This window comes from Coptis chinensis, chromosome 7, assembly GCF_015680905.1.
Source record: "Coptis chinensis isolate HL-2020 chromosome 7, ASM1568090v1, whole genome shotgun sequence".
In the NCBI taxonomy this organism is placed as follows: Eukaryota; Viridiplantae; Streptophyta; class Magnoliopsida; order Ranunculales; family Ranunculaceae; genus Coptis; species Coptis chinensis.
Genome location: NC_141462.1, coordinates 8,349,109 through 8,364,368, shown reverse-complemented (window position 1 = coordinate 8,364,368; position 15,260 = coordinate 8,349,109). Strand labels below are relative to the sequence as shown.

The following is a 15,260-nucleotide window of genomic DNA, read 5'->3' as shown; positions in this document are numbered from 1 at the left end:
ATAACCTGCTTGATTAATTTAGTCCTCTTTCATATCAGTCGTCTTATTTTTTGAAAAATGAAAAACCATTCATATAAACAAAAGCATATTAACTAACTTGAATCTATTTTATTCCAGCAATCTATAACTAAATCATGTGAGATTAAGAACCAATTTATAGGTAGGGACTGAAGATGTAGTATAACTTATGGTAGTAAACCCACACTTGCAACTAATATACATACCAACATCTAAATTGGAATAAAATTTTAAACTACTATTTGTAAAATATGTAGTATAACTTATATATAGTAGTACTCAGGCTAGATGCAACAATAGTCTAAACGAATAAACTACATTCTAAAGTTATTGAACATACCGGAGGATTAATGGTGGGAAGTGTCCCTGTTACTTGAGTAAACAGAACCGACATTTATGAAACAAAGGATTTTTTGTTCCAGTATATACAACAACAACATCAAAACACATGCTTAAACGATGCATTTTCTCCCGTCAATAAATATCGTCCAACAACTCTATGTTTATTCATAGCAGCAACTATGAATTCTTAGACTAAATATATAAAGGCTAGTATCCAACAACCAATATCTATTCTAACAAAGTCACAGAAACCTACTTCAACACCAAGACATTTAGAACTCAGAATCATAAACTATTATTACCTCCCAATAGTTAGTACACAACTTGAATTTTTAACTTACTCGAACTATCTAATCATTCTCACTATTTTCGACTAAATCAGGACACCCCAAATCAGTACAAAGACTTAAAATTTGATATTTACCAATCAAGTAATTTTCATCCCATTGTCTGTTGCAAGTTTACGCTCAATCTGCACCATTCGACCAAACTCCATTTGAAATTTTCTTTAAAGCATATCATTGACCCCCACCATGCACATACAAATATTCAACAAATCAGAGAATATATAAAAACAATTGAAATAAGATAATACTTGAATTCAAGCGTTGTTGTTGCATATCTACCTTTTCTGAAGGAAAAAACCCAAGATCAAGTATCCTTTCTAATATTGTCATCGGTCAAGGACTTGAGATTGTAGAAGCTGAAAAGGATATTGGGATAACAAAGTAGGACATTGAGCTCTCATATAATAAGGGAATGCAAATACTATTTATGCACAAAAGTATCAAAAAAAAAAACATTGTTTTAGAGAACTTCTGCTTATATATCGAGATTTACCAATTATTCGATTCTAGGTATGTGTGATTTCATGTGTGGAAAACAATGTTCTTCTCTCGAAGCTTGAAAAATAGTAATAGAGCTTACCTCTTGGCAGACATGTGATATAGTTGATTCAATGTCGACCACATTGATCTTCCAAAGAGAATCAACCATGACATCCTTCTTTTCTTCAATGGGTTTAAGCATATTTTCTTCTTTGTTTTCAACTTGATCCAATTTCCTCAACCCTTCCCCAATTTAAATCAAGGACACCGCACCTACATGTTCAAGGACGCCGCACCTACATGTTCAAAAAGGATAGCAAGTTTGATTGGTCTTACAAATTCCAAAAAAATTGAGGTCAACAAAGCTCGTTGGTCGTGGAAACAATTCTGACTTGAGGCTGCTGTTACTTGTGATTTTATAAGGTGGCCATTGTCTCGTACCCACTCTGCTAAAAACAGCACCCCCATCAAAAGCTTGTTCTTACCAATCTCTCTTGCACCTTGCCTTGTGTAAATATAACCAATTGTGTGCAGCATAGCCTCACCAAAACCTGAAATTGAAAGAAACGTAATTCTGAAATGGTCAATTATATCTCAGTACAACAAATTACACCAATAGAATGCCTATTCTTAAGATATTTGAACTATTCTCATTCATTAAAACAACTTATTCCATTTGCGCCTTTCACATTACATTTCAATTGATGTTAACTTTTATCAAGCAGTATTGGACCTAGTTTTAGACAACACTACACAGTACTACATACACTTCGTCTCCAACCAATAAGAGTTCATTATCGATGAAGCCGTGTTATGCTGTCTAAACTCTAAAGTAATACCAGATTTAGAAACAATGGTCCCAAGTCCCAACATAATTGCGGATCCCGATTTTTCTTTTGAAGTAAAATTAGAATTGCATTTTCGAAAGAAGCAATGCAACAAAATGGCCAGTAGAGAGTTAATCAATGACGCTGGTACACCCACCTTAATTAAAAGTTAAGACCAGATGAACTGTTTAAAGAACATTCTTTTGTTGTTAAAATGAGGACAGATCACTGTGTAGCTCATTAGGAGACTTCATGAGAAGGTGAAGTCACATTATTCACGTAGTTCTAACTTCTAAGATGGCAATGAATCACATGCATTTCCACTAATGGAGGACCACACAGGTTAAGTTGCCATCCTCAACTGCGAAACACGATTTGCCAATTTCACGCTTTCGAAACTTAAACTGGCTGGAGGGAATAAGTGGTGAAAACGTAAATGAAACTAACACGGTACATCTGTACACGCGTATCGGTATCGATGCCAGTACGAAGTAATTACCTTGTGCCATGATTTGGATACGCACCTGAATCGTAACAGAGACTTGACTGGTAGTCTTAATTAGAGTACATAAAATATAATGTCATGTGGGAGTTCTCTTTTATCTGTTTCTTCTGCTCTCTTTTTCTTTGCAAGCCATAGGAATTAGGAAGAAAGCAGCGATGACCAAACGTTGGAGTTTGTTTTTAGAGAGAGAGAAAAAGATATGAGGGGATTTTAGGGTTTTGGGATCGTCTTTTATTTTGTTTTTTCTGAGTTTAGGTTTGGTTTGGTATTTATGAAGGTGGTTTTGTCGTTTATTTATTTTTATTTTTTTTAAAAAAGGAGGTGATTGTAATTTAAGAATAGATTAGGGAGAATTAAGCAAATGAAGGGAGGTGTCACTAATTATTATTCCATCCGATTTTGTAGGAACCAATTATATTGTTTGGAGTGCAAAATAGAGCGATATGGTGAGGAGAGAGAGAATCTGCGCGAGCTTTTATATATATATATATATATATATATATATATATATATATATATATATAGATGTGTATACCAGAATGCAAATATTATTATGCATGTGTATACATGTGCATAATATACATGCAAACACTACTATATATGTGTATATCATACATGCACACACCATTATGTATGTGTACAACAAACATGCAATCACTATTATCACACATGCACACACTAGTATGCATGTGTCTAACAAACATGCAAACACCATTATTTTATGTGTACAATATAAAATAAATTAAATTTCTCATGTTAGTCCTAACATAAATTATGAGTGTGCTGAGGTGGTCAAAAACAAAATTAAAAAGTCACTTGAGAGTTTTCCCCACTAGCCACAACATTTTGATTTTGATTTTGGTTTAAATATCTACCTGATAAAAACTTAAATGAGGGTAATATATTCTTTCGGTTTGTCATTAAGCCATAATTATCTGCCGACCCAAACTACAATAAACTAAATTAATCTCCAATTTTGTCCTGCAGGGGCGTGTTCTCTAAAAATTAAATTCGTATCCAAATAGGTATGTGGTTTTTAAGATTATTAGAATAGTCAATACGCAAGAGTGACCAAAATAACCTTCTCGTCCACTTTACGCGCCCTATAATAAAAACTGTTACAACCAACAAAAAACAGGAAAAAAAAAATGACTTCACCAAAAACACCAGAACTGAGAAAAGATACAGTATTAAACAAGTGGGTAATATTTTCTCCAGCAAGAGCAAAAAGACCATCAGATTTCAAATCAAAATCCCCAGTAACAAACCCAAACCCATCTTCGAAACCCGAATGCCCATTTTGTATTGGCCATGAACATGAATGTGCACCAGAGATATTTAGAGTCAATTCTACCACAAACACTTGTTCTAATAATTGGAAAATTAGAGTCATTGAAAATTTATACCCAGCACTTTCTAGAAACCTAGACTTTGAGTCTAGTCCAAAGTTTGAAAATTTAGTAACTGGGTTTGGTTTTCATGATGTGGTTATTGAATCACCTCTTCATACTGTTGTTTTATCTGATCTTGATGGTTCTCAAGTTGGGGATGTTTTACTTGCTTATAAAAAGAGGGTTCAACAACTTATGCTCAATGAATCCATTCAATATGTTCAGGTGAGATTTATTTTATTTGTTTTTTAGTTGAATTAGATATACCCAATGTTTGTTTTGGTTTAAATCAGTTGAAAGTTATGAAATTTTTGTTATTGTTAGTTTCGATTAGCGAAATTCGGTACATGGGGTTATTTAGAATTTGATTTTATTCCTTGGGGTTGTTGTTAATTGTTGTTAAATGTATAATTGATGCGAATGTTGTTTGCCTTGGTGAATTTTTAGGTATTTAAGAACCATGGTGCTTCGGCGGGAGCGTCGATGAATCATTCACACAGTCAGATGATAGGTCTGCCTATTGTTCCTCCTAGTGTTTCTGCACGGTTTGATAGCATGAAAAAGTGTTATGACGAAATGGGGAAATGTGGCCTCTGTGAGATTCGATGTGAGGAGCTTTTGATCAATGAATCCAGGCATTTTTTCTCGATTGCTCCGTTTGCTGCTTCGTTTCCTTTCGAGTTATGGATTGTTCCAAAGGCTCATTCTTCTCACTTCCATGAACTAAACAATGATGAGGTAAATATTTGTTCTGATGCATAATTTTTGTGGGTCTTTCCTTTGACTTGTTTCTCTAATTCATTGATACTAGGTGCCAACTTCATCTTTCTAGCGAACCTATATGATCCAATGTATATCACTGTCACAGTGCATAAATCTGCAAGGTTTAAGTTAGTACAAGTATAGCAGAGGTGAGGGTGTATATGGAGATACTGAAAAATAGAAATGAACACCTTCCTGAGCATCTTGTGTGTAGCCCCAGTTGCTAATAGGCTTGAAAAAGATATTGAAGGGGTTTGATAAAATATATGTGTACCAACATTGTTCAAAAATACTTGGAGACATTCGTGGTGAATAGGTGATAGAATTCATGGGTTTTAGTAAACATATAGAACTGCTTACAGTTGACAAAAATCTAAAACATTTGTGGCAAGTCCTCAATTAATGAACACGGAAGTTATCTATCGAAGAACTGGTTTAGAAGCCTGACAGTATATGATGTAGAACATTAGTTGAGTCTGTCAGTGTCATAGGTGTGCGCCTATGTTCCTTCTACATGTTATGGGCGTGATCCCCTTAGTTGAGTCCAAGCCTATGGTTCGAGTCCATTAGTTAGTTGGATACATGTCGTGTTCCTATTGGTTTATGCTTTCTAGGTTTACTTTAAATAATGGGCTTGTAGTTACGATTTCAGTAGTTGTGTTTATGTGTGTGATTTGTGATTGAGAGATTCAATAAAAGAGTGATTTTTAGGTCGTCTTTTAATTGTGTTTCAATTAAAGTGTAGATTCAATTAAACTGAAGCTTCTGTCAGTAAGATCTATATTAGTATATTTAATGAACGTGGTGTTATAGTTAGTTTAGGTTCTTTGTATAATTGTCTGAAAACCATTTGTATTAGCAATTCATGTCTACCATCTGATGTAAATATTAGCAGGCAGTTGATCTTGGTGGAATACTGAAGCTTATGCTGCTGAAGCTGTCTCGGCAACTGAATGATCCTCCATATAATTTCATGATCCACAGTTCTCCCTTTATGGTTGATGCCTCACAGTTGCCTTATGCCCATTGGTTTCTTCAGATTGTACCACAACTTAGCGGAGTAGGGGGTTTTGAAATCGGAAGTGGGTGTAACATAAATCCTGTCTTCCCAGAGGATGCCGCAAAGGTATTGAGGGAAGTCGATGTTTAATGTACTTATGAAGTCATCAAATTCTGTACTAATTAAATATTGGATAAATATTCAATACGTTTGAATTTTGTATATCCGTATGGTCAGGATGACATTCATGATGCCTTGAATAAGAAGATTTGAGTTGATGAAGCTGGTTACCCATTTTTAACAAACTTAGACTGCACCAGAAATGAAATGCGTCAAGTGCAGGTGCCGCACCTCGGTAAAATTTTTGGGTGATGATACCCGAGGTCTGGGCAAAAAGTTACTGATTTCATTTAAAACAGGCATGCCAATCAAAAAAAAAATGTTGGTCATATCTTCGTAAACCAAGCTGATACAGACCTTTAAACGGAGCACTTTCTGGCTCAACTAAGCACTCTTTTATGCATTCTTCAAAAGAAACATATAAAATGGACAATCAAAGTACAAAAGATGCAAAATTCAGTTCTTTGAATTCCCGCCCAGCTTTTCCTTCAGAATAGTTGTATATGGAAAATAAATTGAGCATAAAACAAAACCACTAATTGAGAAATTGTTCCACTTCTACCTCCCCCTTAATATAAGCTCTATGCAGCAGTAACGCCTGGAGCACTGACAGGCTCAATTGAACCCTAGGAGTATGGCTTGCGCATTGTGGCAAGATCAAATGATGATTCCTGAGCTGGTATTGCTAGTTGTAATACAAGTTCACAGATCTATTTCTTGTTGAAACCGAAAAGTGATTTAATGGCATTGATGGCGTTCTCATTAATAAACGATTCATCGAACCTTTTCAGTAGGACGTCAAATTGCTCAGCTGACCTCAAATTGGCCAGATCAGGATCTGTGCGCACTCTCTGTAACAGCGAGAGGGGTTAGGGAGTAAAGTTTGGGTGAAGACAAAGTTGTTATGTATATAGCTTACCTTGTAATCTTCAAATCCTGCTTTCAGGGCATCCTCCAGTGCTGACAGCCCAGCTTGAATCTGTGGAATAACAGTTTACATGCACCGAAGTTATAAAAAGAGTATATTACTGACGGTCTTTATAGGTTTCTTCCCCAAATAGTGAGAGGCCGTTGCCTTTGTGAAGTAAAATGCAGAGAAGGCATGTAGCTACTTATTAGGTTCTTCTTACATGGATGATATGGTGATTATCGATTTGACAGTATCACAATAAAGTACCTGATTAAGCTTGGAATAACAGCATGCCACATTGTAACTTGCAATTGAAGCCTCTTCTCTCTCTGGTTTTGATCCCAACACGGATTCAAACTTCTCCAATGCTTCTTCATAATTCCCAGTTCTTGTATCAATAATCAAGAAAAAGATAAATAAGTGCTTAAGATGAAGATTTTGCAAATCAAGACTCACTTCGCATGAAATACATTTTGAATCTGTATCAACTATCAACAAACAAAGGAAGGATGAGCATACTATTAGGCATCCAAGGCAATAGTATGAAATCCGTCAGAAATAACCCTACACTAAATGTGTGCTGCAGTAAGCCTTGGAGTAAAGGCTGAAAAATGGAATCATGCATTCATGCTGGAATCGGTCTGTCATTAAATTTAGATTTATTAATTTTTCCAATAACCACTTGTTCAAGGAGGTGACATTGCGAAGTCAGATATGGCACAATTATATTCTTCTCACTGTGAAAGAGTGCTGACATACTTACTTGTAAAGCTTTAGACCTTCACGGAGATCAGTCTCTCTTTGTTGCTTCTGTTCCTTCTTTCTCAAGTAATTTTGCATCTGAGAAAAGAAGTTCAAGCTTCAGACGGTTGGTGGTGTGTTACTCTCCAAGTCTTCTTCATGTCAAGAAACATTAAACAGAAGAAAAGTGATATTGTATCAACAGTGGAATGTTATCAACTTACTTGAATTTCCCGCAAAGTGCTACTAATTACACCAGAGTTCCTTTCAGCTCTGATAATTTCTTTCTCCGAGAGCTCACCTGTATTCTCCATCTTCCCTGGAAGCAATCACATCCGATGTCAGTTATGACACTCACAAGGTATTAACAAACATGAATTGCTTATCCATATTCTCAGGAAATGTTTTCAAATAAAAAAGAAATAAATGTTTGAATTCTCTCACTCTTTATAGGTAAAAAAAAAGTCCAAAAATGATGGAGAGGAGAGGGAGAGGTGGAGAAGCCGTGAAGGCAAGAAGTACTAACCGTATCTCTTCTGCATTTTCATGAATAGTGGTCCAATTCTCTGGCGAATTGTGTACATTGTCCTTCCATACTCAGCAGCAGGCCAAATTTCTGTTCCAAACACTGCACTGCATTAACTTTGGAAAGTCAGGTCACAGCCACCAAGTATTGGTACACAAGGCAAAGGAAATGGATAATGTGCATAGCCATTTGTATATGTATTTAGTTAAGAGTTTAACCTGGTAGCAAGTACTTTATCTCCAACAGTAAATAATCCACTCTTATCAGCTGACCCTCCAGCTGCAATGGCATCAATATAAGTAGCTCCATCTCTTCCTTTTGTAAACTTCAAACCATAAGGTTGATCCAACTCTACTTCATACTCTTCAAATTCTTTTTCTCCTTTTCCATCTTCACCTCCACTCTCTGACTTTGATGGTTCAGACTCAGTAACCGATGCTTTAACGACGAATATAGATGGTTTCGGCACTTGGGTGTTGCAGAGACTACTGATCACTGAAGTATCTAAGAATGAGTTAGAAGAATATTTTGGAGGATAAAAAAGAGATGCTATTTGCTTGGTGGGGTTTGTCCTTGGTAATGGAGGTGAAGAACAAAGTGATGGACAACTACTTGGTGCTGTAGACATGATTGGTCTTTATGTATTTTTGCTTGTGTTTGTTAAAATGAATGAGGAGTAGCCATTGAGTGTGAGGGAGAAATGATTTCAGAAAGAGAGGTTTGGATTGCAAGAAGATTACTAGTGGCTCTACTTTGCCATTGCATTTAACTCAAAAAGATATGCATCCATGTGGCATTTTTCTGAATTTTAATTGATCTCAGCTGGTCCCGGGACCAGTACTCATTAGCTAAACTAGCGGGTATAGCATTAAACCACAGATACCTGGACCATCAACAACGCATTGTACTGGGTTCAAAAGCATGTGAAGGACCAAAATTAGGAAGTTTCCCACTGTCATGTACGACCATATATACAAACAACGAAAAGAAAGTGCACTAAAAACAAACCAAAACATATAACAATGGAAGATAGATGCATAAATTATAACATTGAACACAACAGTGCAAATTACAAAAAACTGCAAACAATGCAGTACAGAAACCAAGAAGTACTCCTGATGATGGTGGTTTGAACCATAATCACCTTCCTGGAAAGCTCAAACCTGACCTAACAACCACTGCAGATTACATTGGTATAAGCTAAAGAGAAATCTCTATACCTTACAGTTCGTTTATTTCGAAGAAGAAACTCCAATCTAACAACATGCAGATGCAGCCCCTTAACAAAATTGCCTTCTACCAACCCTTCTCAACTGATCTCAAAGAGGAAAAACCATAACCAAACGTGTGATCTGTTATGATGGGCTGTACAATATAAGCCAGCCTTTGCAACTTGAGAATCCGAGCCTCAAAAGCTGAAACAAATGCTTCAATTTATTCACACAATCTACATAGTCCTCTGGGTTCACCGAAAGACTTACAGAGAGCTTTAGTTCTACTGTCTTAAGAAATTTTTGAGAATTCAAAAAACCATCTGAGAAGTGGTTATTCTGTGGAACTCATTCAAAAATAGCTTAAGCTATTTCTTCAGGCCATTGCTTGAGAGGATCTTCTTCCCATATGGACTGGTACGGAGGGCCGGAACATGGGGTCGGATAGCCTCTAACAACGCAGCATGAGCAGCCCCCTGAAAAACAGAAAATTAATAACCAGACGAGATAACCAGACGAGATAACCACCCCAATGAGAATAAGAGGTGAATGAAAACGGTAGGGGAAGCATTACCTTTGAATTATTCAGTGCAGCTTGAATAACGTAATTGCCATAGGGATCCTGCAATATCTGATCCAAGCGAGAATCACTTACGAGTTCTTGAACAATTCGAGGACGACGATCTTCTCCAGCAAATTTAAGGCATTTCTCAACAACATTACTGCTATATTTCTGCATGGAAAGGTATCCATAGCTGCCCTCTAGTTTGTCAAGCACACCAATTGTCACCCAAGGTAGCTGAAGTTCAAAAACAAATTGCACAACATAGTTCCTGGGTGGTTGAATAAATAGAGGAAATGGAAAAGGAGAATAGTTAGTGCATATAATGGACAGAGAGATAAGTAAACAGTTAATTGTGGATGAGAAATATTGTCATGGTAATAAGAATAAATTGGTTCATTACTGTCTGACTCTGGCACAGAAATGCAGGGTTTTAATGAATTTTGTGCCTTATGAGTAAGGGAAAAGCATTATTAAGAACACAAAGAAGTCCAGGAGAGAGGAGAAAATGGTTATATGCAACAATACCCATATTGATTTTGGGAGAGGCTAAGAGCATCGGATGTGATGCCGCTCACCAAGCGGCGCCGATGTTCTCCATCACAATGAGTGAGGCACTTTTGAAGCACACAACAGGCATGACGATCTTTTGCAAGCTTGCTGCAGTGAGCAATAGCATCTTCAAAAAGGTACTGCAACAATAAAAATAAAAATAACATTAGTGGATTTTATATGACTCTCCATGATGTTCTTACAAGGCAAGATAGATGTTACAAAAGTTAACAAGATTTAGCTAACTGGTAAATGTATACTTCGACGCTAATGTATACAGCACTAGCACCCCTCCTGAATATTACATGATCTGTAGACTAACCACATTAGTAAATACCAATGCATAAGTATAGAGAGTTTTCTTTATTTACTTTCTCTTCCTCCAATTTAGATCCCTCACCCACTGCTACACGTATTGACGATTCTCCTTCTTTATTTATAGCATACTTTCTGACTGAGCAGAGAGACAGCCTTTAAAATTCAATGCAACAGCAAAAAAATATGTAAGTCATTACTAATGAAACAAGCAACCAAGAGAATCTGATTCCAAATTAATCTCCACTACCTATGTGCCGCATAAAGCTAATAAAACTCTGCAGATTGCATTCGTGAAGTTCCCTCTCTTAGGCACAGATAGCCACCCACCACCATCCATCAAATCCAACACAATAGACATATATGGGTGCCCGACTCTGATTGGACTCAAATAAAAAGGTCAATTACAACCAATTACAACTAACTTCGACCCCGTTCGCACCCTGAAAAGAGGATGGCCAATCCACTCATATATCGATTGGTTACTTGACATACAAAACAAAACAAATCTGCATGCACATAAACTTCATATACAAGTTGAACTGCTAGGAGCTTTCTGTCTCTGAACCTCCATAAGGATCATATAGCATTATTCCCATGCCCTTTTCCCTTAGATGTATAACCTTCTTACCTATTGAAAGTAGTCTGCTTCCGTATATCCTCTTAAAAATGTGGGCCCAATGGAGGCACCTTAGAAGATCAGCACCAAAAGAAACTAAAAAATCCACGTCAACTTGATTTTTATGAACTTGTAATACTATTAAGTATATAAGAAAAATGACGAATCATCTCTGATATTGGGTAACAAAGAGGAATGTTGATAGATATAAAAAAAATGGAATAAAATCTATTTCAAAATAGGTTGCATGAATAGTTTAATCAATGCACAGGAGTCCTGCATAAAGGGAGAAACCAGACACTGAACAAGAAAGATATCCATCTACCAGAATAATGAGTAGTCTAAGACAGTACACAAAATTTAGCCAATACAAACTTTCTTTAATACCTAAAAACTGAAATTACTCATACACAGTAAGAAAGTGCAGACAACTCATCTTACCTCTTTATATTCAGGCAATAAGTGCTGCAAGCAGCGCTGTGCAACATGGTTCCCATTTGTGTCTTTCATCAAATTCACTATACCGGGCTTCAGAGAGGATACCACCAATGAAAATTGCTCAGGAGATCTAAGGGTTTCAATAACCTTTTGTACTGCCCGAGTTCTGTGTTTTCCAACCAAAAATTTATTAAGAGATTACTTAATCAGTGAAATCACTAGAAAGTATATAGAATGAAGAACCAGAAAAATGAAGGAAGAAAGCAGACCCGTGCATGTCAAGGGAGATTCTAACAAGGTCCCCAGGATTCCTAGTAATTACATGAAGTATCTGATTCTTTTGATCCTTAGTGCACACTTCAAGAAGCTTCTGAACTAGGTAATTTCCAAAAGGATCTGTCATGAGCTCAACAATGTGACCAATGATCTCAGTGAATATCTTGTCAACATCTTCAGCACAGCCTTCTGTAAATTTCTTTTGCAAGAAGCGGCAACCATGCTGATCCTTTGCTATAAGATAGATTCTTCCCTTGACTTCATCCAGTGAGTTATATTTTGGTGACTGTGACCTCAGATTATAGAATTTAAGATCAACACTGTCAGGGGAGGAACCTGGAGAGGTCTGATCATCCAATGGAAATGATTTGGAGTTAAGAATGGGTGAACGGTTGGTGAAAGTGGTCGTCTGGGAGCACCTTCTCATTGTTGACATGGTAAAGTGACTCGTCTCCACCAATAGACCCGCCATTGAGAACTTTCAACAAGTTAAAACCATGCGACTTTGTCAAGATTTTTTCAGGAAAATTATGTCTCCCTACTCTGTCCAAAACTTGAATTGAAGCATTATTCCAATAGGGATCTTCATTGGTTTGTCTGACCTGATGAGGAGTGGGGACTTTGAAATATGTTTGCCTTGGGTTCCCGGTTATTGGCCCAGTTGTCATATTCACATTTTCATGATGGCGAGCTTCAGGTACCTGACTGCGGAATTGCTGCGTGTACAAGTATTATTGTTGCATCCTGAAGTATTGCTCTTCTTCCATATGCTGCCATGGAATGTGAGACTGGCTTATTTGTTGTTGTTGCACATAAGGAATAGAAGATTGGGCATTCAGGAAGTATTGCTGCTGACATGGTGTAACTGGGAAATCAACTCTGGGAACAGAAAGGCCTGGAAGTACTGGGAAAGATTGCACATTTTGAGGCAAAGGAGTTTCTCCAGAGTATACTGGAAGACAATGTCGCTGCTCCCCTAAAACAGTTGAAAAACTACCTACAGGCGGGCAAGACCAGTATTTTTGCTTCTTTGGTTCCTGGATATCAAGTTCAGAAATTTTGTGCTTTCTTGACTAGTTAACTCAACATCAAACTTTTCAAGACCATTTGCTGTGGGGTTCATCGAATTCAGGCCATTTACTGTATTGGCAGATCGTGGAGAAGTTGTGGCCGTGCTCCGTGTATCCAAACTGGTATGAGGTTTCTCTAAGTTCCTGTACTTGCCTTCCAATAAGTATGTGCCTTTTGGTAAATTTTTGTAAGTAGCAAGACGGGGACTCCCTTGTCCATTCGCTACTCCATCCTTGAAGCTCAACTGTGAGAGTGCAGATGCCAAGGATTGGTCATCGGGTAGGTTTGAGTCTTCCAAATTGGCACTTTTAATCGGTGATTGATGACCATTCTCTGTGACTATCTTTCCTCCATTTATGTTCCCATTTGTTTGGAGTTTCTGATCATATACATTTTGGGAGGACTTTACAGATGCAGAATTGGGTCTTTCTAAAGGCGAGGAACTGTAAAATCCTCCATTTCTGCTGGGGCTCTCACCATTGGAAGATTGGTAGAAGTTAGTGAAAGCAGCAGGGGAGGAAGAAATTCCGCTCTTGTCTCCCAAGGGAATCCCCTCTAATCTTGAAGAAGATTTCATCCGAATCGAATTCTCAGAATGTGGATTCCCAGATGTTACATTCGGTATCTCTCCCAGAAGCATTTCAAATTCGTAGTTGTCCTGTTCAGTCACTACTTCCATATCTCAAAAGGCAGAAAGCTTGATTGTATCTTGTGCTACTAAACCTGGCCAGCTCTACTTCACAATGCAGATCCCAAAACAAGTCCTTCAATGCAAGCAGACTATATCTCAGTTAGAAACCAACAAAATTGACGAAATGCAATTGAAATCTAAACAGTTAACATAGTCCCAAGAATGGAAAATGTTACCAAACTAGAGAAATCCTTTTGTTCTATGAGAATCGGAACTCACATTGCTGATCAGACAAAAACACAATCACTTCTACCTGATGTAGCTGAATTGTTAAAATCAATCACTTGGGCGAAAGAACACACTTTATGTTTAAAAAGCAAACAATTATATTTTGCATACATTAAAAGAAAACCAAGTGATCTCAAATTTCTCCATACAACTACAAGCCCAACAAGATCAACAGCTAGAATCATCTGATCATCCAGTCAACAAAATCAAATTCTACAAGAGTAAAGTACTCAAATGTCAAAGCAGTTCAAAAACAAAACTTCAGAACTATGATCATCATCAACTTCAAAGCAATTCAAAGACAATACTCTTCGATTTCCACGTCGAAAAATGATCCACAGAAAACCAACACAAAATTCAATCAAACCATCAAATGTACTGAAACCCCTTAACCCCTGATCATCAAAAAACAAACCCAAACAAGGAAAAAATAAATGATCTTTACACAAAAACCAGACACCCAGAGAAAACTAACAAGTGCCCCTTGCAGAAAAGCATTCAAAACAGCTAAAAACAGGAACCAGAATGAAAAAAAAAACATACCAGATATAGGTAGATAGATAGAAGAGCTAGCATTTGAGAAAAGGTGGTTAAAGAAGAAAACTTTGGTACTGTAGAAAGAGAAAGGAAGGGGTGTTTTTAGTAAAAAAAAATTTGGGTGAAATGCAAAGGGGGTGGTGAGTGTGAAGTTGTGTAGGTAAGGTGGTGTGAAGAAGAATGGGAGTCTTTTTCAAAAGGACAGAAGAAGAGCATTTTTAGAGTGTGTCATCAACACAACACACAACTGACCCTGTACCAACTACATACCCATGCATGGTTTCTTTCTTTCTTTCTTTTTCTCTCTGTCTCTTTTGTGTTGCTATTTTCTTTCAGTTTTCCTCCTTTTGGTTTTTTTCTTGGTTTTGATTTGGTATGTTTTTGGGTTTTGTGTACTTTTTATACGTTTAAATAATTTTTTATTATCTGTGGAATTATTTAGTATATTTTACATTCTATGTTTTGTTTTTTTGTTCGTATATAATGCACTAGATTAATACAATATTGTTATTGAAATGGGAGAAATAATTAAGGACAGGTGATGAGTAATTTTTGAACTCTACCATAATGTACTTGTGTAAAAAAAAGCACAGGACAATGTATCTTTGCCACCAAGGTTATTTATTGTGATTCTTTAACGATGTTTGTTATGGATATAAAATTAGAAAGATTTTAACTTGCTTATACAATTAACAGTTTAAAAGAGAAAATGTATGTTGCAGACGACCAACCTGAGTGACCACTAAGTGACTGATTTTCGGCAAAGAAAATATCTTCATGTAATAACTAAT

The 15,260-nt window shown here is 36.8% G+C and overlaps 3 protein-coding genes and 1 long non-coding RNA gene across 4 annotated transcripts; 1 reads left to right on the top strand and 3 right to left on the bottom strand.

Annotated features, from left to right (window-relative positions):
- Positions 1 to 782: 782 nt before the first annotated feature.
- On the bottom strand, positions 783 to 1,456 carry LOC147485750 (uncharacterized). The gene is made up of 3 exons (XR_015200820.1): positions 1,288 to 1,456; positions 987 to 1,063; positions 783 to 866 (listed from the first exon to the last, which is right to left on the bottom strand). It is a non-coding gene; the product is annotated as an uncharacterized LOC147485750 (long non-coding RNA).
- A 2,049-nt stretch (positions 1,457 to 3,505) lies between these two features.
- Positions 3,506 to 5,954, top strand: LOC147485749 (putative galactose-1-phosphate uridyltransferase). Its single transcript, XM_086575137.1, has 3 exons — positions 3,506 to 4,135; positions 4,358 to 4,648; positions 5,568 to 5,954. The coding sequence occupies exons 1-3, from the start codon at positions 3,668 to 3,670 to the stop codon at positions 5,820 to 5,822; spliced, it is 1,014 nt and encodes a 337-aa protein (XP_086431263.1). The 5' UTR covers positions 3,506 to 3,667; the 3' UTR covers positions 5,823 to 5,954.
- A 146-nt stretch (positions 5,955 to 6,100) lies between these two features.
- ZKT (protein containing PDZ domain, a K-box domain, and a TPR region) lies at positions 6,101 to 8,724 on the bottom strand. The gene is made up of 7 exons (XM_086575139.1): positions 8,188 to 8,724; positions 7,970 to 8,076; positions 7,668 to 7,762; positions 7,466 to 7,542; positions 6,970 to 7,090; positions 6,712 to 6,771; positions 6,101 to 6,643 (listed from the first exon to the last, which is right to left on the bottom strand). The coding sequence occupies exons 1-7, from the start codon at positions 8,595 to 8,597 to the stop codon at positions 6,503 to 6,505; spliced, it is 1,011 nt and encodes a 336-aa protein (XP_086431265.1). The 5' UTR covers positions 8,598 to 8,724; the 3' UTR covers positions 6,101 to 6,502.
- A 262-nt stretch (positions 8,725 to 8,986) lies between these two features.
- LOC147485747 (pumilio homolog 12-like) lies at positions 8,987 to 14,821 on the bottom strand. Its single transcript, XM_086575140.1, is given in 8 exon segments — positions 8,987 to 9,656; positions 9,755 to 10,013; positions 10,271 to 10,434; positions 11,670 to 11,832; positions 11,936 to 12,346; positions 12,348 to 12,944; positions 12,947 to 13,793; positions 13,924 to 14,821. Coding segments are annotated over 7 exon segments (2,448 nt in total). The 5' UTR covers positions 13,693 to 13,793; positions 13,924 to 14,821; the 3' UTR covers positions 8,987 to 9,548.
- Positions 14,822 to 15,260: the final 439 nt, after the last annotated feature.